Source organism: Staurois parvus, unplaced genomic scaffold (genome assembly GCF_062004578.1).
Source record: "Staurois parvus isolate SC_StPar_1 unplaced genomic scaffold, SC_StPar_1.0 ptg000886l, whole genome shotgun sequence".
Taxonomy (NCBI): domain Eukaryota; kingdom Metazoa; phylum Chordata; class Amphibia; order Anura; family Ranidae; genus Staurois; species Staurois parvus.
This window is the reverse complement of record NW_028318682.1, coordinates 2,933,912-2,957,976: the sequence shown is the minus strand read 5'-3', so window position 1 is coordinate 2,957,976 and position 24,065 is coordinate 2,933,912. Positions and strand designations below refer to the sequence as shown.

The window sequence follows — 24,065 nt, the reverse complement described above, 5'->3', positions numbered from 1 at the left end:
CACCGCTATGTTCTTATGATCCATTCCTATCATTACTTGCCACGAAACTGAGGGATGTTGGGAGTGGGAGGGGCATATTGGGTTGTCCTTACAGATTTGCTTTGCCATTATCCAATTTCCCGTAGGTGGCAATAAAATCCAATGTACCTGAAAACTATCCTGTGTTCTGTAATGTACTCCAGGAAAAGAACTTTAGGCTTTGATCCCTCTAATGCAATTTCCAGTGCAACTTTGTAGTGCCAATTCGATGCAACTTTACACTTTCTGGCACTCAAGACGCATCAAAGTAGTGCAGTAACCTTTTCAAAGTCGCTACAAATTTAGGTTGCGTAGATTAGAATGGTTGCCATTGAAATCAATGGGCTGTGACTTGTCATGTGACAAAAAATCCTAATCTGTCTCAGGGATCCCAGCAGAGAGCACATATTGCATAATATAACTTGGGCGGGGGGCTATCAGACAACACTACTATTTTTCCCTGCATGGGTAAAGTGACAATCTCTTTGAATGTCTCACACTGTAACAGATGGTTTTATTTTACCAAATCTTTTATTCTGTGTTCTCAGGTTCCTCTTTTTGGATCACTCTGACAGCTGACAGTGAAGGTTTCATCCCACTAACATTTTCAGCCAATCAGGAGCTGTACATCAGAGATGCTCGGAGCTACCCACTTTCTTTAGGTGGAGATGGTGGCAAACATGCAGAGCCCCCAAGCAGTATCACTTAACCCATGGTGTCTCCTTCCAGACTGCCTGCTCAGGACTGTAGGCACCCAGCTCTACAGGAATATATCCATGTCTACTAAACAGACTGCTCTGCTACAGAGCTCACTCCATACAAGGACTCCTTTGTTACCTCCGGTGCTGCTGGCATGTTTCTTCCAGGGTTTAGTGCAATACACATTCTGAATCAAATGGGCTTTAAGCCTGAAAACCACTCCAGTGATAAACATTTCAGTATGTGGAGATTTCCACTGAGCAAAGAACAGTTCTGTTTGAATTTGCTCTTTTTCATAGTAATCTCTGAGTGTTTGTGAAGTGGTGATTCATTGTACAGTATTTAGATATTGAACTTCTGGTTAACATGCATGAAGAATGTATTGCATGTTAATTGCACTGATTGTATTTTTCATGTTCCCGCTAAGTAACTGCCACGTGAAAGCTGGGTCTTTATCCATGTCCCTGTTGTATTCAGGCTAAGGAAGTAGTCGTCCTGATGGCTTAAGGTGCATCTGTCATTTATTAGTAAACATAATGCTTTAAAGGAGCAGGGCAGTGCATGCACTTTCAGTGTATTTTTGAAGGAATGGAGTGTAAAGCTGGCTTTCAATGCAGTTATCCTATTAACAAAACATAACCATGCCCCCCCCCCCTTCCCTAAGCCAAAAAGTTGTTTGCAGCATAGAAGTAAATGCACTATTGCACTGTTACACTATGGTCAGTGTATGTGCCCGGTAGCCTTCATGGTTTCTCTCTGCAGATTTCCTTTGATCTGTGTGCAAAGCTCTTTCTTCTTCAGCATAAACTAATCTCTGTAACTCCTGCCCTTGCTGTTAGTGACATCCCTGCTGTCTGTTCATTAGAGAAATTTAATGTGGCCAAAAATAAATGGACATTCCTCCAAATCAGTGAACTTGGGTATGTCCAGTGCAAGGTATTGTTAATGCTAGCTTATAAAGACATGTTGGACATACTGTGTGTGCGCTTCCAACCTTGTGGCAGCAGTTTGTGGAAAGCGGTTTTCTGTTCCTGCATGGCTGTGCACATAGCAAGGTCCATAATAACATGAATTAATGGGTTTGGTTTGGAGGAATGAGTATGACCTCAACCCTATTGGACACTTTTGGAATAAAATGAAACACCAATTGTTAGGTCATCAAATTCAATTTCGGTACCTGTTCTCACAAGGCTGATTGAGCATAAATTCCCACACATACACTCCAAAGTTTTGTGGAAAGCCTTCCCATAAGAGTGGCACCGAAGCCACAAAGGAGAGGCCAACTCCATTTTAATGCACATGGTTTCAGAATGGGATGTCCCAACAAGCTCATATAGGTGTGATGGTCAGATGTCCACAATTGGCCTTATAGTGTATGACTGGATATGTAGTCAGTTGCACTCAGCTGTTAGTATTTCCAGTGTTGATATTTGTGCATCTGGGAAATCTTGTCTACATATATTCAGGTCTGTCAGATTATAAGTTAAAGAAGTGTTATAACAATCTCAGTTTTAGGAGGAGACAAGTGTAACTTTGTGAACTTTAGTCTGCTCTCCAAGGGCAGAGAAATTCCTGGGCAATCTTTGCACCACGAGCAGCCAGAATTGATCATTGGCCCCATAGACGTTGGTAGTCGGTCATCAGCAAATTGCCTAAGTATAGTGGATGCAGATGTTAACATGTAAAGTTCTCTGTCATGGGGGACTGGAGGCAAGTGTTAAATCCAAAATTACACTAACCTCAACCCAAGTTAGAGATCTTTACAACTTGACGTTGTGTTACCAGTGCTTCATGCACACTCTAAATTTGTAATGCCTTTATAAGTGGCCTATTTTAAAGTTTAACTCCACTTCTGTGAGAAAAAAAATAGAAAATAAATAATATAGTGTATACAATTGCTACACAAGTCATATTGTAATTGAATGGTATCAAAAATTTCCCCAGAAACATTTCCTGTGATTGGCTCACGGATTTTGCCAGAAGTCTGCACTAAGTTACAAGTCAAATTTCTAGCATCCCCTGCAACCAAAAATGTAATTTTTGGTGAGATACTCCCAATAGGAAATCACGTCTAAAGGGATGCAGACCCTGACATTTTCCTCATTCAAGACTTGCAAGTGCAGCCGATTGATAATTATGAATCAACTCACATTAGATTGACTTTCCACATGGACACAGACAAACCGCTCTTTCTTCAGAATAACAAAGGTGAGAATCTGCAGCAAAGTTTTTTAAAGCCCCTGCAATGTACATTAATCACCCAGAGGGGAAGGTTTTTTTTTTTTCTCAACAAAAGTGAAGTTACTCTTTAAGGCCAGATTCACATTTGTGAGCTGCGGTGATGCTCATTACTGTAAAGCACAATGGACATTGTGTTGTGGTGCTTTTAAGGCCCCGTGCCCACTGGGCCCAGCTCCTCTAAATGCCGTTTCTCCTGGCAGGAGAAAAGCTGCTTAAAAACATTTTTTGCAAATGCATTTGGCCATTCATTCGTTTGGTCTAAATATTAATTTATTCTGGTCATTCAAACAAATGAACGCTCAAGTGCTAAATGCACCTAGCATTTACGTGTTTTTTCTGCCCAAATGCTCTTCTCCTGAACGCACTGTTGTTTTTTTTTGCCTGCAAACACTCCTCTTTTAATACGTCTGTAAACACCTGCGTGTGCATAGTCACATAGGCTAACATAGGAGTGCGTTCAGAGCAGTGTTTCTCAACCTTTTTTCAGTCAAGGCACCCTTTAAAATTCTGGATAATCTCAAGTCACCCTTTAAAATTCTGCACAATCTCAAGGCACCCCAATCTAAAATGTAAAAAACTATTCTACACACATCCAGTACACCCAACATTAGAGGCGATTTATTCTTCCAAAGCAAATACACCTTTACACACTGGTACTGACTATTATTCCAATGCCTCTCTCTCATTTTCTCTCCCTCATTCTGCTAATGTGACCCCAGTGCTGACAGAGATGGGCAGGGAAGGGCCAAACAAGGATGATGTGCATGCACCCGACAGAGTCCTTATCAACTGATGATGTCATTGGTTGTTAGGATGCTGGCAGCTAAAAGGTCATAAAATTGCACAGTGAAAACCTGTAGCTTTGTGTACTAGAAGGCAGGATTGATCCACCTTCTGGCTTGTATACAATTTTGGGGCATTTTGCCAAGGCACCCCTGAAGATGCCTGAAGGCAACCCAGGATGCCTGGACACCCTGGTTGAGAAAGGCTGCTTTAGAGGCTGAAAAAAAGTAAACCGCCTGTAAAAGCAGTGTTTTTGTAAGCCCAATGTGCATGAGGCCTAATTTTGAATGGCACTCCAGTGCACAGATGTGAGTCAACTGTCCAATTTGGTACAGGGTAGATTCACCTTTACCTTTTATCTCACAACCATGCAGTATTTGAGTGTAAATCTCACTAATAATGTCACAGATGGCCACAAAAACGTTTCCCACTCTAGAAAATATGATTAGGTGGTTGTTTGTATCAGTAACCTGTTCCTCCCAGAAGCTAGTGCTGGGTGTTATTTATTGATTTATTTTAAGTGAACAGTTAATTTTCCAAATCTCTTTTTAAAGCCATTTGTGTTGACCGATGTGGGGGGGTATGCTGCCAGTAAAGTGGACCTTCTGTTCGCCATGGAAAGTCTCCTTTAAGAACCAGTGTCAATGTGATTTGGTCTTGTGTTCATGGCATCAGTGTGAGATGCTTCTAGGATAATCAGAATTTATTGACAGGTGCCTTTGGCCTGCAGGTGACCTGCTTTAAGTGGGGTTTGCAGTCTCATAGACTTGAATAGAAATGCAAAACTAATCTGATGCAAGCAAAAGCTCATCAGCACAGGGCCTAAGGCTCCATGTACTACTGACAGCAGAAAAATGCTAAACTCGTGTAAACATGGTTCCACGTTTACCTGCGTTTAGTGATTGGATGTTCATTTCATTGGCCAGAGCACTAGCCATGGAAATGAATAAGAGCCCAAGTGCTAAACATGCTTAGGTTTTAGGCACGTTTACACAAGTTTTTGCTGTGATTTAGGTGTCCGATTATGACACAGAGAATAGCTGCGGATCTCAGCTAACGGATCTCAGCTATTCTCTGGTCATTCACAGTTTATGACACTCAGGAGATCATGTCAGCCCTTCACTGGAGATCTGTGTTCTCCCTCCAGATTCTCCAGCCCAGAGCTGGAGAATCAAAGGGACCGCAAACTAAGCAGAGATAATTTACCTCTGCTTAGTAAACTGATCTTTTACTGTAATCTCCCGAGGTTATAGTAAAATCAGCCGTTTTCCAGAGTTTGTAGACCGTTCTCCAGCGTTTGGAGACCGTTCTCCCTTCGTTTTGGAGAACTGCTTCATAAACTGCATTCACAGGAGAACTGTGTTCTCCGAGAATGCCGGAGAACTGAGCAGCGATCTATTACCGCTGGTTCATAAACGGACACCATAGCGTGTTTTGGCCAAAACGCTCTTCTCCTGCACGTTATTCTTCTGTGTTCTGGAGAGGAACATTTAAATGCCCCTAAACTCTGCTGCTGCTAAACTCTGATAAAAGCCTGTGTGCATGGAGGCATAGGCTTTATTGAATTGAGTTCAGGGGCTTTGGCAAAATAACACCAAAAGCTCCTAAACTCTCTGCACCTAACAAACACTGGTAGTCGGCTGAGCATATGATGAAAACAAATTACATAAGCAGAGATCACCAGCAGTGGAAACTGAATGTGAAAATGATCAGTAGGTGCCGAGTAATGGACTACTGAAATCATATGTACATCTTGAATGTACCCAACCATCCTACTAATGAGTAGGCCTAATTACATTAATAGAACAGACTCAGGAGGGTGGGAGTGGAAATGAGCTTAACTGTACAGATAAAGCTTTTATTTTCATATAACTTCAAACAGAACTCCAGGAAAATATAACGATACCACTTAATGCAGCTCTATATTCATTAAGACATCATTAGCGATATATATTTCTTTAAATACAAGCAGTGTTAGTATCTAAATTTTATATTGGCCACTTCCCCTGTACAGCAGAGCTCAGAATGGTAGAAGGAAAAGCAACATAAGAAGCCAATCCGTTGTACTGCAGTGCTCATGTGGTAACAAGGAACATGCTGATAGGAGGAGAGAGTAGAGTGAGCTCATCAGCCTGCTGCTTCTCCTTTAACTGCCACTCACAGGACAGGGACAAGACCTGTAAGTGTTGCTTAAAGTGTTACTAAACCCTGGACCCTGCATTCACTATATCTGGTCTCCCACAGTACACAGAACATGGAAATGCAATTATTTATTAGCTATAAACCGCTAAATACCTTTTCTCCTCAGCAGTCTTGTGATTTCTATTAGTGTCCATCCGAGCACTGGTTAAAGCTTGTAGGAGGAGTTTTCTTTCTGCTATAGGAGGATGCAGAACCCCTGACCTCTGTCTTGACAGTGCTGAGTGGCCCTGTGCTGATCACATGCACTCTTCCAAGACAAAAAAACCTCTCCAGCAATAAACACCAAACTGAGCATGTGCAGAGTGTATCCACACAATATGTCTTTATCAGCAGAGAAGAGGGGGACACTGAAAGAAGGGGAGGATCAGAGAAGACAGGATCAAACAGCCTTTTTACACAGCGCAGAGGATTAACCCCTTAGGTTCCACAGTGAGAATAACAAGCATGCTTTACTGCATATACAGACTGATTTTACTGTTGTGGCTTTAGTAACACTTTAACTGCAGCAGCAGATGCTATGCTGTGTGGCATGACTGTGTCATCTCAGAACTAGATGGATAAAAATGGTTCCCAAATATGTATTTCACCTGTGTGGTGGATGTTTGCCTGGAGTCCAATCTGCCATGTGGCTTTCTGTTTCTCTTACTCCTGTATTTTATCTTATGGTACTTTTGAAATTGCAGGTTTGTGACAGGTTTATGTTAAAATTGTCAATACTGGAATCACTCCTAATAGGGTAATGAGCAATGTTTGTTTTCACCAACTAGCTGTTTTAATGTTTTTTTTTTCATTTTCAAGTAATGGGTTTTATTGTTGGTGCCCTTATTTTACCTGCCAATGTTGCTGTTAAGTTGCAGAGCCATTGTTCACAAATGTGTTCTGACCTAGAACTAGCACAGCTTCCAGCAGGTATGCCAACGACATCCTCCAACCCTGCCTTGGCTGGTACACATGACAATTCCTGCAGTAGTTTACTATGACATTCTGGTTGGATGTGCTTAGAGGCTCGATTAATGAAAGTTGTGTGTTTTCAAAATACGCTAAGGTCTGGTTCACACTATATGCATTTCAGCTGTGTTTTTTCTGCATCCAAAACGCACAGAAAGTAGGTTATATGGTTGTCGATGTCATAGTTCACATCAGTGCTTGCAGTTCCAGTATGTTCCAGGTGCAGAAAAAAAAGTAGAACAGGCTGCATTTTTTTATGTACAGAACTGTACTGGAATGCGGTAAAACGCACTGGAATGCACATGTCCCTATTTAAATTGAAGAAAAAGAGAGGAAAAAATGCACTGGAATGCATAACAAATGTGCATACAAAAACGCATCTGGACTGCATTTCTAAAGTGTGAACTGGCCCTTAAACCTTTGCCATAGAAAGTAAATCAAGAGCAGTGTTCATCCTTCCTGTACCCAGCCTTTCCAGTATATCAACTGCTACACAGCAGGTGACCATTACCAAGACTTTTGGTAGTATAACCTAACTGCAGCCTTTCAGCTGATGAGGAACTAGATAGCTGTTTCATGTTCCCCAGTTATACAGCAGCCCTGTGTGTTGCAAATATATGGGATGTTTATAAATCAATGATGGTCTTTTATCTTGGACCTTTAAGGCTGGTAGATAACTGATTGGTAACTTGCTACCCTGGTTGCTCAATAACCATACAAGGGTGGTATTGGTGGATGTGTGTGATATTCGTACAATGCTCATAATATGGCACAGGTGTGGAATGATGATATAGCCAAAAGGCGTGGGTGTGGAATGATATATCCAAAAGGCGTGGATGTGGAATGATATATCCAAAAGGCGTGGAATGATATATCCAAAAGGCGTGGATGTGGAATGATGATCTATCCAAAAGGTGTGGGTGTGGAATGATGATATATCAAGAAGGATGGTTGTGAAATGGTGATATATCCAAAATTTGCGGGTTAGAAATGGTAATATATCCAAAATTCATGGGTTAGAAATGGTGATCTATCCAAAATTCATGGGTTAGAAATGGTGATCTATCCAAAATTCATGGGTTAGAAATGGTGATCTATCCAAAATTCATGGGTTAGAAATGGTGATCTATCCAAAATTCATGGGTTAGAAATTGTGGTAATCCAAAAGACATGGGCGTGAAATGGTGATATATCCAAAAGACATGGGTGTGAAATGGTGATATATTCAAAAAGACATGGGTGTGAAATGGTGATATATCCAAAAGACATGGGCGTGAAATGGTGATATATCCAAAAAGACATGGGCGTGAAATGGTGATCTATCCAAAAAGACATGGGCGTGAAATGGTGATCTATCCAAAAAGACATGGGCGTGAAATGGTGATCTATCCAAAATTCATGGGTTAGAAATTGTGGTAATCCAAAAGACATGGGCGTGAAATGGTGATATATCCAAAAGACATGGGTGTGAAATGGTGATATATTCAAAAAGACATGGGTGTGAAATGGTGATATATCCAAAAGACATGGGCGTGAAATGGTGATATATCCAAAAAGACATGGGCGTGAAATGGTGATCTATCCAAAAAGACATGGGCGTGAAATGGTGATCTATCCAAAAAGACATGGGCGTGAAATGGTGATCTATCCAAAAAGACATGGGCGTGAAATGGTGATATATCCAAAAGACATGGGTGTGAAATGGTGATATATCCAAAAGACATGGGTGTGAAATGGTGATATATCCAAAAAGACATGGGTGTGAAATGGTGATATATCCAAAAGACATGGGCGTGAAATGGTGATATATCCAAAAAGACATGGCCCTGAAATGGTGATCTATCCAAAAAGACATGGGCGTGAAATGGTGATCTATCCAAAAAGACATGGGCGTGAAATGGTGATCTATCCAAAAAGACATGGGCGTGAAATGGTGATCTATCCAAAAAGACATGGGCGTGAAATGGTGATCTATCCAAAAAGACATGGGCGTGAAATGGTGATATATCCAAAAGACATGGGTGTGAAATGGTGATATATCCAAAAAGACATGGGTGTGAAATGGTGATATATCCAAAAGACATGGGCGTGAAATGGTGATCTATCCAAAAAGACATGGCCCTGAAATGGTGATCTATCCAAAAAGACATGGCCCTGAAATGGTGATCTATCCAAAAAGACATGGGCGTGAAATGGTGATCTATCCAAAAAGACATGGGCGTGAAATGGTGATCTATCCAAAAAGACATGGGCGTGAAATGGTGATCTATCCAAAAAGATATGGGCGTGAAATGGTGGTCTATCCAAAAGACATGGGCGTGAAATGGTGGTATATCCAAAAAGACATGGGCGTGAAATGGTGGTATATCCAAAAAGACATGGGTGTGAAATGGTGATATATCCAAAAGACATGGGTGTGAAATGGTGATATATCCAAAAGACATGGCCCTGAAATGGTGGTATATCCAAAAGACATGGGTGTGAAATGGTGATATATCCAAAAGACATGGCCCTGAAATGGTGATCTATCCAAAAAGACATGGGCGTGAAATGGTGATCTATCCAAAAAGACATGGGCGTGAAATGGTGATCTATCCAAAAAGACATGGGCGTGAAATGGTGATATATCCAAAAAAGTGGCTTTTTAATGCCAATATATCCATATGGCATGTGTAGAGTATGACTGCATTGGTCAGGTTGAAGACCAAATCTGTTGCTGATTGGGCCACTTCCGGCCAGTTGTGATAAATGTCTTCTGTGTTAATTTTGCCTCTGTATGACTAGCTATCAGATGCACGGTCATGGACATGACACAGAAAATGTTGGCTGCTGCTGTGTGCAGGACAGGTACTCTTCAAAAGTAATTGTACTTCTGTGTTGATAGGAGAGTAATGATAAGGTTCCCAAAATGAAACTATTTGAAGGAGAGTGACCCCATCACCCCAAGCTAAACAGCAGTAATCCTACTGCACCCTCAGAACTCTGTCCTCCCATGTTGTCTACAGCCTGTCAGATGAATAATCTCTTTGTCTAGGTTCACACCTATGCAGTTTGCGATTTGATCCGTTTCTGCAGTGCTTTTTTTGGTGCGTTTTGTGTTTTTGCACGGTTCTGATGCATTTTGCGGGGGGGGGGGGGTTCCAACTTGTTGCTAGGCAGATTAAAACGCATCAAAAACACACTACATGCATTTCTGCAGCATCTCCATTGAAGTTTATTGAATCAAAGCTGCAACATTTTGCGTTCAAAAAAAGTTCTTGACACTTTCCAAAAAACGCATCAAGTGAAAACGTGGACATGTGAACGTGTCCCATAGGAAATCATGTTAAATGGACTGTAGTATGTTTCTGCAAAACGCAATGTAAAACGCATAGGTGTGAACCTAGACTTAAGTGGGAAAATTCAATCAGGCCATACACTATACGATCTGATTGTACAATCTCTGTACATTGCCCTTTAGATTTACCAAAATTATGTAATATGAGGACCTACCTAAACAGTCCAATGCATTTGTGTGCATTAATGCAGGCCCTTGCGCTACATAGGTGATGGTAGATCCAAAGGAATTTGTAAATACAAATGATATCATGCATGCCTAAGGACTCACAGACGTATTGCTGGGAGTGACATATCTAAAGCTGGACATAAATTTTAAAATATGTACGGTATAATCTGTAGATTTAGTAAAAGTGTGTAATGTGAAGAGCAGAAAAAAGCAGTATTATTATTATACAGGATTTATATATTATTATTATTATTATACAGGATTTATATAGCGCCACCAGTTTGCTCAGCACTTTACAATATAACGGGAGACAATACAGCAACAATACAGTTCAATACAAGAGGGATAGGAGGGCCCTGCTCCTTGGAGCTCACAATCTAGGAGATCAAATCAGGCTGGCCCCTTGCAATGCATAATTGTTGGTATGTCCTAGGCTAGGTTCACACCTATGCAGTTTGTGTTTGATCTGTTTTCTGCAGTGCTTTTTGTGGTGTGTTTTGCATTTTTTTTTTTTTTTTTTGTGCCAACTTGTTGCTGGGCAGATTTTAAACACAAAACCATCAAAAATGCATAAAAAATGCACTACATGCATTTCTGCAGCGTCTCCATTGAAGTCTATTGAAACAAAATGCAACTATGCATTTAAAAAAAAGTCCCTGACCCTTTCCAAAAAACGCACCAGGTGAAAACGCGGAGATGTGAATGTGTCCCATAGGGAATCATGTTAAATGGACTGTAGTGCGTTTCTGAAAAATGCAAAATGCACCACAAAATGCTTAGTTGTGAACCTAGACTAAGGGCTGGTTTGCACCAGATGCAGTCCAGTGCTTTTTTTTTAAACTGCATCAAAAATGCATGCACAATGTTTCCATGTATTCCAATGGCCCTAGTTCACGCCAGAGCAGTCACCAAAAGTAGAACATGCTGTATTTTTTCTGTATGGAACGCGGCAAAATGCACAAGAACGCATCAACAAAGCACTGGGATGCACATGTCCTGAATTAAGATGAAGGAAAATGCACTAGAATGCATTAAAAACGCACATGCAGAAACTCCCCTGGATGGCATAGAACAGTGGTTCTCAACCTGTGGGTCGCGACCTCTTTGGGGGTCGAACGACCCTTTCACGGGTCGCCTAAGACCGTCGGAAAACACACATTTCTGATGTGTAAAGAGCAGCTACTGTGTAGAAAGCAGCCACTGTGTTGAAAGCAGCTGCTGTGTTGAAAGCAGCTACTCTGTTAAAAGCAGCTACTGTGCTGAAAGCAGCAGTATTGGAGGTAAAACGACACTCATGAATTATAATTACTGGGTAAATAATAATATGGTTGGGGGTCACCACAACATGAGGAACTGTATTATAGGGTCACGGCATTAGGAAGCTTGAGAACCACTGGCATAGAATGTGGTGTGAATCAGCCCTAAAGGTGATTGTACAATCAGAGTGTAGAGTGTATGGTCGGCTTTATTGTTGTGGCTCATTAACACTGGGTGTGAGATAGAACAAGTGCTGGCAGGTATATTCCGATGTATTTTTGAATGTCTCTGTACATTTGTCTTGGATGGAAATCTGCTGTAAGTTTTTAGAAACCACGGAAAGGATTCTTAAATTGCCATGCAGCTTGCCTGCATTACGTGGAATTGTGAGCTCCTAGAACTGTCACATTCGTGATCCTGTCACTGGGGGTGACTCACCATCAGTGAGATGGCTAAGGACCTGTGCCTATGGGCTTTGAGCGTATGTTGGTGAAATCAGTTTGCAATGCTTCTGAGATCTTTCAGAATTTTTTTGACAGGTGCATTTGGCCTGCTTCTGGCTTGCATCAAGCAGACATGGGGATGTGAAACATAGCAAAGTGTTGGCAGAAAAAGACCGCGTGGTCCAATGAGTCTGCCTTTTTATTTATTTATTTATTTTGACACATTGGCACAGTCCTTGCAGAGACCATTTCCTTGTTTCTATAGTGCCACTTAATCTGAGAAACGCTGCAAAATCTTTCTTCAAAGAGGGAGCAGTGACAGAGCGACACCTCACTGGTTAGGCCAGTGAAGCAGCGACACCCTAGCAGCAGGAGTACTTTTAGCCCTAGTTCATGCTGACGTACAGCGTTTTCAGTGAAAATTCCGCACCGCATCAGAATCGCACCCTGTTCATGCGAAACATACACACCTGCAGTGGTAACACCCTGAAAGCGGTACGCAAAATGCGGTGCGATGTGCAGAATCAGATCGCATAGGTGTGAATACCCATGCAATCCGATTCTAGTGCGGACCAAAAAAAGGGTCCTGCATGTTTTTGGTGCAGTGTGAATAGAGCCATACAAAATGTATGGCTCCAGTCACACCACACATAAATCACGTGATTTACACAGGAATGAGGTGCGTTTCCTGTACGAATCACATGCCATATACCGCACCGCACATATGTGAACTCAGGCTGAGTGATCCTGCTGCTGGTGAGTGGTAACTAGTGACAGGATGGCTTGCAAGGTATGGTTCCACCATGATGCCAGAGGAACTGGTGATCACCGCAGGCTTCTGATTGTGGTTAGCTGTTACTACTGCTTTGTTGACAGGCTGCAGCCTGTCTTACCTTAGCAGACTTTGACCAATGGGAATTGCTGCTGGTTTCTTTGTTTCGGAGGGAAGAAAAGGCAAAGTATACTGAGCCTCATATATGAAAAGTGTTTGTCTTCATGTTTGTAGCCAATCAGAACCTTCCTTTTTAGATTTTTTTTTTCTTTATTGCACTGGATAAATGACAGCTTGTGACTTGACTGCTGCCAGCAACACAAACACTCTACTCAGAAATGTTGGATGTCTGAGGACCAGTGTGTGACACTTGATTGTTACTGCTGCTATGTGTAAATGTATTGACAGTGGGAAATGCAGCTGAATGTACTAGTCATGTGACTGTTTACATTTCTTGTTTTGGGGTCAGTTCTCACTCCAGACACCTGACCTCGATTATCCCAGAATGTATTGATTGTAGCTACTGACTATAAGATTGTTAAATAAAGATGACCCAGATATAATAGAAATAAAAACTGCCTGTAAATGTCTGATTTCTTTTATTGTTGGAGGTTATTATTAAAGCCTAACTCATGCTCTCAACCTGCATGTTTTGTTTGTTTGTTTTTTTTTCTGTGGTTGCCTTGTTCAGATATCTTCAGACCAGAGACGTGGTGCTCTTCAGATATTCTTCTAACGGTAGGTGTTCCTCAGTGTATTAGACAGCAGTGCCACTCTGCAACATTGAATGTGAGTACAGGGAGCTGTATTGAGGAGGTGGGTTCATGACTCCCTGCACTCACTGGATGTCCTCTGTCTTCCAGGCTTAATGATGCTGGGCATCAATCAATGTGGAAGGCTGAGGACATCTAGTGGTGAAACATGCTTACTGCAGGTGAGTGTCAGAGAAGAAATAAGGATTTCATTGCCGAGAGTTATTTTTTATTAAATACTACCAAATATTTATTTATTTCAGGTACTTATATAGTGCCGTCAATTTACGCAGCACTTTACATGTATATTGTACATTCACATCAGTCCCTAACCCTCAAGGAGCGTACAATCTAAAGTCCCTAACTTACATTCATACATATACATACTAGGGCCAATTTAGACAGGAGCCAAATCACCTACCAGCATGTCTTTGGAGTGTGGGAGGAAACCGGAGTACCTGGAAGAAACCTACGCAGGCACAGGGAGAACATGCAAACTCCAGGCAGGTGGTGCCAAGGTTGGGATTCGAGCCAGCAACCCTAGTACTGCCAGGTGGAAGTGCTAACCATTTACCTACTGTGCTGCCCTGTAGCTTTGTTTCCAGAGGATCTCAAGAGTGCCTCTGAGCTACCAGCTGCATTTCAGAAACTCACTATGCAGTGAATTCACAGTAAGAAAGACTGCTTCTAAATCTGCAACTTCAAACCTAGATCATCAATGGTTGCTCCCATGTTTTTTCCTCTTGTGTTCTTTTAAAGGAAAAGCAAAACAATCTGCATGGAAGCCATCATTCTCTGACTCCCAAGCTGAGCAGTCTACAGTCTACTTCAGTAGTGATAATTAAGACAGCTCTCATTGACTAACATGGGATTTCATATGTCATGCGACTTGGGGCCTCACAAGTCGGATCCCAAGTCGCACAAAGTGACCGAATCTTAGGCCTCATCTTAGGCTTTAACACGGTAAAGCAATTTCAAAAGCTATTTTTAATATTTCTAAATCTTTTATTAAAATAGTACCTGCCATAAGGTTTGTATTCACACTTGAGCTGAGCATCTGGTTGTGTTTTTACAGACTTCCTGCTGGAGTGTATGTATGGGGTTTTTAAACTTTTTAGCAGGTGTCTTTGCTTGAGCTTTTTTTTTTTTGTTTTTTTAAGCTAATAGGTCATTGCTAGGGAGAAAAATTAAATTTTCCAGGCGTTCCCATTAAAGTCTATTGGGACCAAAAATGCTTGACGCTTATAGTTTAAAAGAAGCTCATGTACCTTTGAGCTGCAAGCTCGCACTACACTTTTGTACAACTGGAAACTAAGGCATTATGGATATTAAGTGTTTTGAAGCTTCAAGCTGGGGTCTAACATGGTTTTTTTCCAGGTTCTTCCTGCTAAAAAGGTAATGCAGGCCCTACATGGGTCAAATTCCGAGTGAATTTTCATTAGAAAATAGGAAATTTTGTATGTTTGGTAAATCAATGATGCCACCATTGATTTTGAAATTTGGCCAACCAAGCTATCGATTTCACATGTTGCTACAGCAAAGAATTTTCATGGCCAAGAAATGTTTTTTTTTTTTCCAGGTCACAGCTCATGCTTCTTTCTTTTTTGATTATATTTATTGCACAATTCTCCCATCATTGATTAGAAATACGTTCGTTTTTCAAAAAATTTCCAACATGCCTGATCACTCAAATTCGAAAATTGGCTGTTTCTGTGGCCCACTAATGGTGCGAAATTCAAAGGAAAATTCTTGGAAAAAATTTTCGAAAGAAAAATTCTTTCGGAATTCAAACCCGTGTATGGCTGGCTTTAGAGTGCTCTGTCACTGCCTGCCAGTTGTGTGTCTGCATCATTACCTGCACTGCTGGCAAACCATAAATTGCTGTTTCAACACCTGCATGACCCACCGTCTTCACTGTTGAGAGACCCTCCCCAGGAAATACTAGGCAACTGTTGCTGGAGGGCATGTAGAATATAAATGAGTGCAGGAGATTAGCAACACTGAAATGTAACCAAGAACAAAAACAAGGTGAAAACAAGCATTTTATTTTATAAAAGGTAATTGCTTATGACACTGTGTGCTGTAGGAAATTAAATGTCATTTAGTCAGGATTTACATCTATTTTAAGGTTTATTTGCACAGATACAATTACCTCCCTCAGGCGTTTTGGGGCGTAAGATTTCACCAACACTTAAGAGGTCTTCATTGAATGAATGTGACAAGCATTTGTCCAGCCACCATGAACTTTGTCCATATTTTATGTCCTACAGTGATTTCCTGTGATCGTTGGCTCCATCTAGTGGTCATAATGTAATATTGCTTTTTTGTTTTGTTTTTTTCTGATGGAGGTATTTCTGGAAAAATACCTCATTATGTTCACTAGATGGAGCTGACAATCATAGGAAATCACTGTGTTCATTCAGTTATAGCCAGAATTTATCATGGCTGGGCAGCACAATGGCCGTATGGTTAGCACTTCTGCCTGGCAGTACTAGGGTTGTTGGTTCGAATCCCAACCACGGCACCACCTGCCTGGAGTTTGCATGTTCTCCCTGTGCCTGCGTTGGTTTCCCTCAGGTACTCTGGTCTCTTCCCACGCTCCAAAGACATGCTGGGAGGTAAATTGGCCCTAGTATGTATAAATGTGAGTTAGGGGCCGTAGATTGTATGCTTCTTGGGGGTGGGGACTGATGTGAATGTACTATATCTATGTAAAGCGCTGCGTAAATTGACGGCGCTATATAAGTATCTGAAATAAATAATATTTATTGCATGTTCTCCCTGTGCTTGCGTGGGTTTCCTCCGGGTGCTCCGGTTTCCTCCCACACTCCAAAGACATGCTGGTAGGTTAATTGGATCCTGTCTAAATTGGCCCTTGTATGTGTATGTATGAATGTGAGTTAGGGACCTTAGATTGTACGCCCCTTGAGGGTTAGGGACTGATGTGAATGTTCAAAATATATATATATATATATATATGTAAAGCACTGCATAAATTGACAGCACTATATAAGTACCTGAAATAAAATAAATATAAAACATCCTAGTGTACCTAGGGCATCACTGACCTGAAACAAGCATTCAAGTTTTTTTGACTTAATGGACTGTATGCTTCTAGCATGTCTGTGATGAACTGTCCTGCTACCCAGCCAATCATATTGCTTCTCTCTAGAACAGCCTAGCTCAACTTTTTTTTTTTACACTAGAAGAACCCCTAAAACTTACTAAAACCATTTCACTGGGAAACATGGCCCTTACATTGGTAGTCAGTAGGAAGAATGTGACATTGGCCCTGCAATTATCCATGCATCATCAAACTGGAGGTCAACCAGCCACAGCTGAAGGAACCCCTAGTAATGTCTGGAGGAACCTTGGTTGAGAATGTCTGCTCTATAAATATTCAATAATAGGAAGCAACACATCCAAATATCTTCATGATACTTTATTTGCAGTAAAAAGATTTAAATGGTACATGTACTCAAATAAGCATTAATGTATAGGTTGTGATGGGCTGAATGCAAAATTATCTGACAGTATCCGTATAATCCCAGAAAGTATGTAGGATTTTAGGCATTAATAGAACAGTTTTCTTCTGCTTGTAAAAAGACAGAATGTAAATCAACCAACTGCACTGTTTTTCCAAGAGAAAGCAACACAGAATGGACATGCTGCATGCTCACACACTGTTGGTATCCATGTGTGTGACTCTCCTCTCCCTGTATAGTGCAGTGTCTACGTGAAACCTCCCACTTCTCCACCTATGAACCGATTACTGCTGACACCAAGGATGCCAATATGTGAACCTTTTGATCAATGGGAGAGATTTTTGAAAAGTCTAAAAACAGAGTACCAAAAAATAAAAAAAATACAAATCTGCCAATAATGATTCGGAATATGCCGAGAGTGTTCTCATGTTGCTTACAAAACCCCATAAATGATTTTTGCCCACATTCACACAACGAATGTTCACAATTCACAGGATGAATAGCTCTGTAAACTTTTTAATTCTTGAATCATAAATATAGGATTTAGCACAAGTATACATTTATATGACCTATCCAGCCATTATGCCAATATTTATTGTTTTGTAATAAAATCATTTTATACATCACTTACAAATCCATATTTTTTACAAATATAAAAAAATTGGTGTCTTTGGCAGTTTAAAGCCCAACTCCAGGCATTTTTTTAAATCTTTAACACTCACATTAAAACTGTAATGTGTTCATTATTTTGGGAGCTCTCTGTAAACTCAGCTGGGAGTTCTTGATATGTACAACAGGGGGGCACACTTTCTGCTCCCCATTGTATTGGAATGATGTCTATGATCGACCCCAGTTCTAGTGGTGTCCCAGCTGGACAGTCCTCATTGTACTGCGCTTTGTGAATAGTAGAGCCGAGGTAGAAGGGTGGAGGCACAGCACCAGAACTGAAGTTGATTGAACACCTTGTCCTAAAGCAGTGGGGAGCTGGAAGTTTGGCACCTCACTGTACATATCAGCAGCTCTCATTGAAGCTTAGAGAACCCTGAAATTTATTTTTTCAAATGATAGTTTTTATGTATTAAAGCAAAGCTAAAGGCAAAAATACTTACCTCTGTTCCAACAGTTCAGCACCCGTGAGGTCCATTGCTGGTTCCAGCATCCTCTCTCCAGCTTCCTCTGGGTGCCGGTCTTAGGCCAACCTTGATTGGTTAGCACAGAATGACATCAGATTGGTTAGCACAGGATAACATCACTCCCGCGCATGTGCAGGAGTGCAGATATCCTGACACATAAGCGCTGTGCTGGAATGTATACTGACCTGTGCAGCACAGCGTACGTTCAACAGAGGATGGTGAAGGCACGTAGGTGTCTTTCATTTTTTTTAGTTTTAGATAGAATAGAGAAGGGCTAGAACCCCTGGCACGTTTTTATTAAGCCATGCATTAAATTAAAGGTCTGTGGGATAAAACACATCAGGAGAGCCTGCAGGAACTTGATATGTACAGTCTGGAGGATGGGGGGGAAATGATTGATACCTCGGAACAGGGGTGGACTGACCATTTGGAAACTCGGGCACTGCCCGAGGGCCCGGGGTTAGTAGGAGGCCCCATGAGATGCCCCTGGTACCTTTTTCATAGGCTTTTTTGAGTTTGGGCAAGGACACAGGGGCCCCATGATCCCCTATTGCCCGGGGGCCCATGAGTTGTCAGTCCGCCCCTGCCTCGGAATACATGAAGGGTGTGAACGATATTCAGGAGGGTAGTATTTTACCATGAAGACAAGGCAACGAACACGGGGACATGACCTCAAACCAACAGGAGGAAAGTTCAAAACTAATCTTACTTTACCAAAGGAGAAGTTAATGCCTGGAGTAGACTTCCAGCAGACAGATAAAAAAAAAATGATGGGGGTTCTGGCTTTCCTCTACTGTACTTGAAGACAAGAAAAGCTGTAATTGCTGTCTGTGTCCCCCCTCCTTGGAGATTTCCCCTTCCTTTCCTGTCTTGGTGACACATCACTGGAGCAGAAAGTGAAGGAACATTTTCACAAGGGAGCCACAAAAGGGAGTAAAAACTGACCAGGGTTCAAACCCTTCACCACTCTAACCTAAAACTAAAAACAAAAACGTTTTGGCTGGAGATGCAATTTAATGAAGAATATTGTAATCATGAAAGGAGTGATTGGGTGGCAGCACAGAGTTCTTCTGTAGACAATTTAATTCTTAGCACAGTGATTAGAAGGAAATATTTCGGGCATTGGCTGGTGGACACTTCTTGGGTGGATATGACGGTTCCACAGCTCCTCAGTCTGACTGTGTTTCCAAACTGCTGGCTAACCAGGATCTCAGTGATTGGTCGGTTCCTTGTGTTTTGGCAGATGTGGCACAAGTACTACAGATGTGTCATTTCTTCTTTTAGATGTTTATGTAGAACAGAGCAGCCAGCTCAGATGACTATAAGAGTGGATCTCCGGGTCCGTAACCTGAAGGAAAAAACATTTGACTATATTTTGATTTGAATTTTGCTTGGTAAAGACTACAGCATCTTTTTCTTATGGGGGGGAGGTCAGCCTGAATCTGTCTGGAGTGATAGATCGGCCAAAGAGTGATTGAAGTTTGTTTTATTGGCCTACAGAAGGTATAGTGTTTCAGGGATCCCATTTCTGGGCTACCATATGTTATTAAAGATATACGTTTTCAGGACCCATTATAAGCAATGAAATACGACCACTGAGAAAATACAAATATTCATACTGATGCACAGAGTAGTATTGGCTATTGTAAAGGGTCAGGCTATATACAGTAGACAGTAATCAAGGCTTAGAAGTGTTATTGATGGTTATATTTCATTGCTCCTTCTTGTACTCTGTATACATAGGTGGCTTTTAGAACCATTCTCAGAATTTAATGAAGCCTGAAGAAGGAACCTAACTGCTCTGGAATGCTTGCATCTTTATTAATCAAAATCTGAACTCCAGCCTTCCCTTCAGTCTTGCACAGTTGTACGGGCTCCTCTCCTCTACTGAAACTGCTTACTCTCATTTCACTGCACACTGTGAGATTTCTCATTATGCATTAGAAGATTCAGCAAATCAGATAGAGCCCACCTCATTTCCTGGCCATGGCCATCTTAATAGCATTAGGGCCCCTAGGCAAAGTAATGTTCTGGGGCTCCTACCAGCCTGCCTCAATTTACGCACCTACCCTCAAGAATTATTCAAGTATAAATAGTTGAAAGAATTAAAATTATATTTTTTAGTACTTTCAATAGAATTGATTTTAAACAATAAGAAAACATGCCATAAATCAAAGACTAATCAACACAAAGGGCACAGTGAGGGGGAGGGGGGGTACAGAAAGGCATAGTACAGGGGAAGTCAGGAATGCTCAATACTGGGATCAGCAGTGGACAATACAGGTTCTGTGACACTTCCGGGACCATCCTGGGACAGCTTAGTAAAAAGTGTGACTGTCCCAGCAAATCTGGGACAGTTGTCAAGTATGATGTAATGCAAGATTATCGTGGGGCTCCCATGCACCCGGGGTCCCTGGGCTATGCTCAGGGGTGCCCATGCATTAAGATAGCCCTCTTCCAGGCTGGAGCATGTCCATTCCCCACTGACCCAAACCCCCCCCCCCCCCCCAATCCTGACTGTCTTGCAAGCCCCTTTCATTTTATTGGATTTCAGTTCTTTCAAGCATGGAGGCTCAGCATCACCTGTGAGCTTTACAAAGGGTGGCCTGCATGCTAATGCAGTCTGCCTAGGAACGTCCTTTATTCCAGACTGACATCCACCCATCAAAACAGATTGATAATTGAATAATTCCTCCCAAGAGCCATTCCACTGCTTGAATTATGGCTGAGGACTATTGAAAGCAGTACTGAGGTAGGGTGTTGTGATCTTTTCTGGAAGTACAGCATCCTGACGGTCCCTAACACTGTTTATGATCTGCCTGCATTGCATAGAGAAAATCAGGGACCCATTGATATCACTTGGTCCAAAATACAGGGGTTGGACAAAAAAATGGAAACTACGTAATTTGCAGGTGTGAAAGTGACAACATGTTTCGCGTTGAAAGCAGAAGTGTTGTAACATTCTTTTGCTTCTGCTGTGTGATGAGACACCTAGCTAACTGGTGCAAAGCCTTACTTTCATCATTCACTGCGTGTGCTGCTAGTAATGCGAAGTCATGTCAGAGCTTACTGAGCTTCAAAGAGGGCAGACTGTTGGTGCCCACTCAGCGGGTGCCTCTGTGAATGAAGCTGCCAATTTCTTTGCCATGTCACAAGGTGCAAAGGCTATGCCGGCATATACAGTTTCCAGGAAAATTTTGTCTGATAAGCATAAGCGCGGTCAACATGGTCAACTGACTGAAAGAGACAAAAGGACATTGCGCAGGAACAACTGTTGCCAAAGTGATTGCAGAGCTCAACCTCAGTCTTCCACAGCTCGTGTTCACACAAATGGTGTGGAGGGACATCCATAAGGAAAACATTCACTAGGAGCTGCATTTGCCAAACCACTAGTGACTGATATTAATACTCAGAAGAGGAGAGAGTGGTGCAATACCCATGAATCATGGACTATCAATCCATGGAAGACTGTAATATGGTCCAATAAACCGAGCTTCACACTGTTCACAACCACCGGATGTGTTTACATGCGGTGAACACCGTCCCAAGCTTACAACCAGGACTGTCTTGTGCCAATGGTAAAGCATGGTGGTGGTGCAATCATGGTTTGGGCAGCTATATCTGGGTATTCTGCAGGCCCCATCATCACCTTGAAAGTTAGAGTCACTGCCAGTGGCTATATTAAAATTTTGTCTGACCATGTGCACCCCATGGGACCGACATTGTTTCCTGAAGACACCGCTATTTACCAAGGCGATAATGCTCCAATTTACACAACTGGTGTTGTCAAATCATGGTATGATCGGCATGCAGATGAGGTCTTGCACCTTCCTTGGGTGCTGCAGTTTCTAGACCTTAATATCATAGATCCACTATGGTCAATTTTGGAGAAGAAAGTTCCAGCTCATTTTCCGCCTTTGGCATCTCTACCAAAAGATTTTTGTACGAAGAGTGGTATTAATTTCATTATCCACCACCCAAGACTTTTATTTGTCAATTCCCCGAGAAATTCAGGTCGCCTTGTATGCCACAGGCGGTCCAACATCATATTAGGTATCAACGTCATTCTTTTACCTGGTGTTTCCATAATTTTGTCCAGCCCCTGTAAATTATGTAATGAAAACTGAAAGGCTGTATTTAGAAAATGTGATTAGCATGTTGATGAGGAGAGGAAAGGAGGAAGCAGGGAAGACAAAATATAAACAGATACGATCTCATCTTAAGTTAGCCAATATACGATATCAAACTGCAGCATTTTCCACATTGCACTGTATCTTATTTAGATACCACCCACACATGTCAAATTGGGAGCGGTGTTTGTGACTATGCAGCCGCTGCATCCCGACTGACTTGAAATTGATAAAATTCATTGATTAGATTTAAATGAAAAAAAAAAGTCATTACCAGATTCACCTAATTTAAGAATAAACTATTTTTTTATCTATTTACTAAGCCACCTTATCTCCTTCTCTAAGACATAACATAGAGAATATATTCAAGGTTAGATGTATTCCACCTTTGTGATTTCTACTCCCCAATTACCTCATTACATCAAGAGCAAGCTCTGTCTCCTTTCTTGTGTCTTCTGTGATTGGGTAGAAGATCAGGATGAATAAACCAAGAACGATGAGCACAGCTGGGACTGCACCAATCAGAATCTGGAGTGTCAGGACCACGAGGTAGGGCTGCTTGCATGCCGCACTGCTGTAACCAGCAAATCTGTCATATGAAAAACAAGAAAAGCTAAAATTAATATGTGTGAGAGCTTCATTAAAATGAAGCATGACATTAAGCCAGGCACAGGAAACCTACGGCACTGTAACTGCCAATGGGAACCACAAGTACCAGAATTCCAACTGGCTGGGGATGCCAAGACCTACTGTTATTACAGGAGTTCAACCATACTGCTGTAGTCACAAAGCATGTTGCATTTTCTTAGAAGCCCAACACAATCTACTTGCCTGAAAGAAGTGTATTCTATTGATGTTAATATATCAAATGGCATGTCTGTGAAGGTTCTCCTTTATCCAGGTAATGATATGGTTGGTCACATACATCTGGACTTATTCTATTATAGTGAGGATGTTTCATAGCTTCTCCAAATCACTTCCTGAGGTCTTAGGCTTGAGTAAAAGGCTGAGATAAGCTTTGAAGTGTCTGAACATTACAGAACAATTCCAATTGAATGTGATTATTATAAAGATAAGTAAGGAGACATGCACTTGATCCAGCCGCTCTGACAATGGAGGGCAACCATATACTGAAGAAGCAATAAAGAAGAGAAAAAGCACCCCTTCCAGAATTCCAGAAAAGGGATATTCTTGAAATATTTGCCTTGCTCTCTGGACCTTCACCTTTTAGCCCTGGTTCACGTATATGCGTTTTTTGGATGCAGTATGAACTGTCCAAATTCGGATGATAGTTACATAGTCTGGCTGAAAAAGGACAAAAGTCCATCCAGTTCAACCACAAAAAAACAAAAAAAAAGTTATAATACTACACCCACAGTTGATCCAGAGGAAGGCAAAAAAAACCCAGCAAAGCATGATCCAATTTGCTCCTTCAGGGGGAAAAAAAGCCTTCTTGATCCCCTGGGAGGCAATCGGATATTCCCTGGATCAACCTTACCTATAAATGTTAGTATCCAGTTATTTTCTGTGTATCTAAGAAACAATCCAGGTCTTTTTTTAAAGTAATCTACTGATCTGGGCAGAACCAACTCTTGAGGGAGTCTATTCCACATTTTCACAGCTCTCACTGTGAAGAAACCTTTCTGTATTTGAAGATTAAATTTCTTTTCCTCCAGACGTAAAGAGTGCCCCCTTGT

At 41.5% G+C, this 24,065-nt stretch overlaps 2 protein-coding genes across 2 annotated transcripts in view; one reads left to right on the top strand and one right to left on the bottom strand.

Annotated features, from left to right (window-relative positions):
• LOC149442432 (WD repeat and coiled-coil-containing protein-like) overlaps positions 1 to 13,514 on the top strand; it is a 59,967-nt gene extending 46,453 nt beyond the window's left edge. The window contains exon 5 of the mRNA XM_089656096.1: positions 567 to 13,514. Coding sequence (XP_089512222.1) covers positions 567 to 727 — 161 coding nt within the window. The 3' untranslated portion in view covers positions 728 to 13,514. The remainder of the gene's footprint in view (positions 1 to 566) is intronic.
• A 3,533-nt stretch (positions 13,515 to 17,047) lies between these two features.
• Positions 17,048 to 24,065, bottom strand: part of MFSD2B (MFSD2 lysolipid transporter B, sphingolipid) — a 73,991-nt gene continuing 66,973 nt past the window's right edge. Inside the window, exons 13-14 of the mRNA XM_089656095.1 lie at positions 22,781 to 22,957; positions 17,048 to 19,586 (exon numbers count right to left, since the gene is read on the bottom strand). Of these exons, the coding sequence (XP_089512221.1) occupies positions 19,550 to 19,586; positions 22,781 to 22,957 (214 nt within the window). The 3' untranslated portion in view covers positions 17,048 to 19,549. The remainder of the gene's footprint in view (positions 19,587 to 22,780; positions 22,958 to 24,065) is intronic.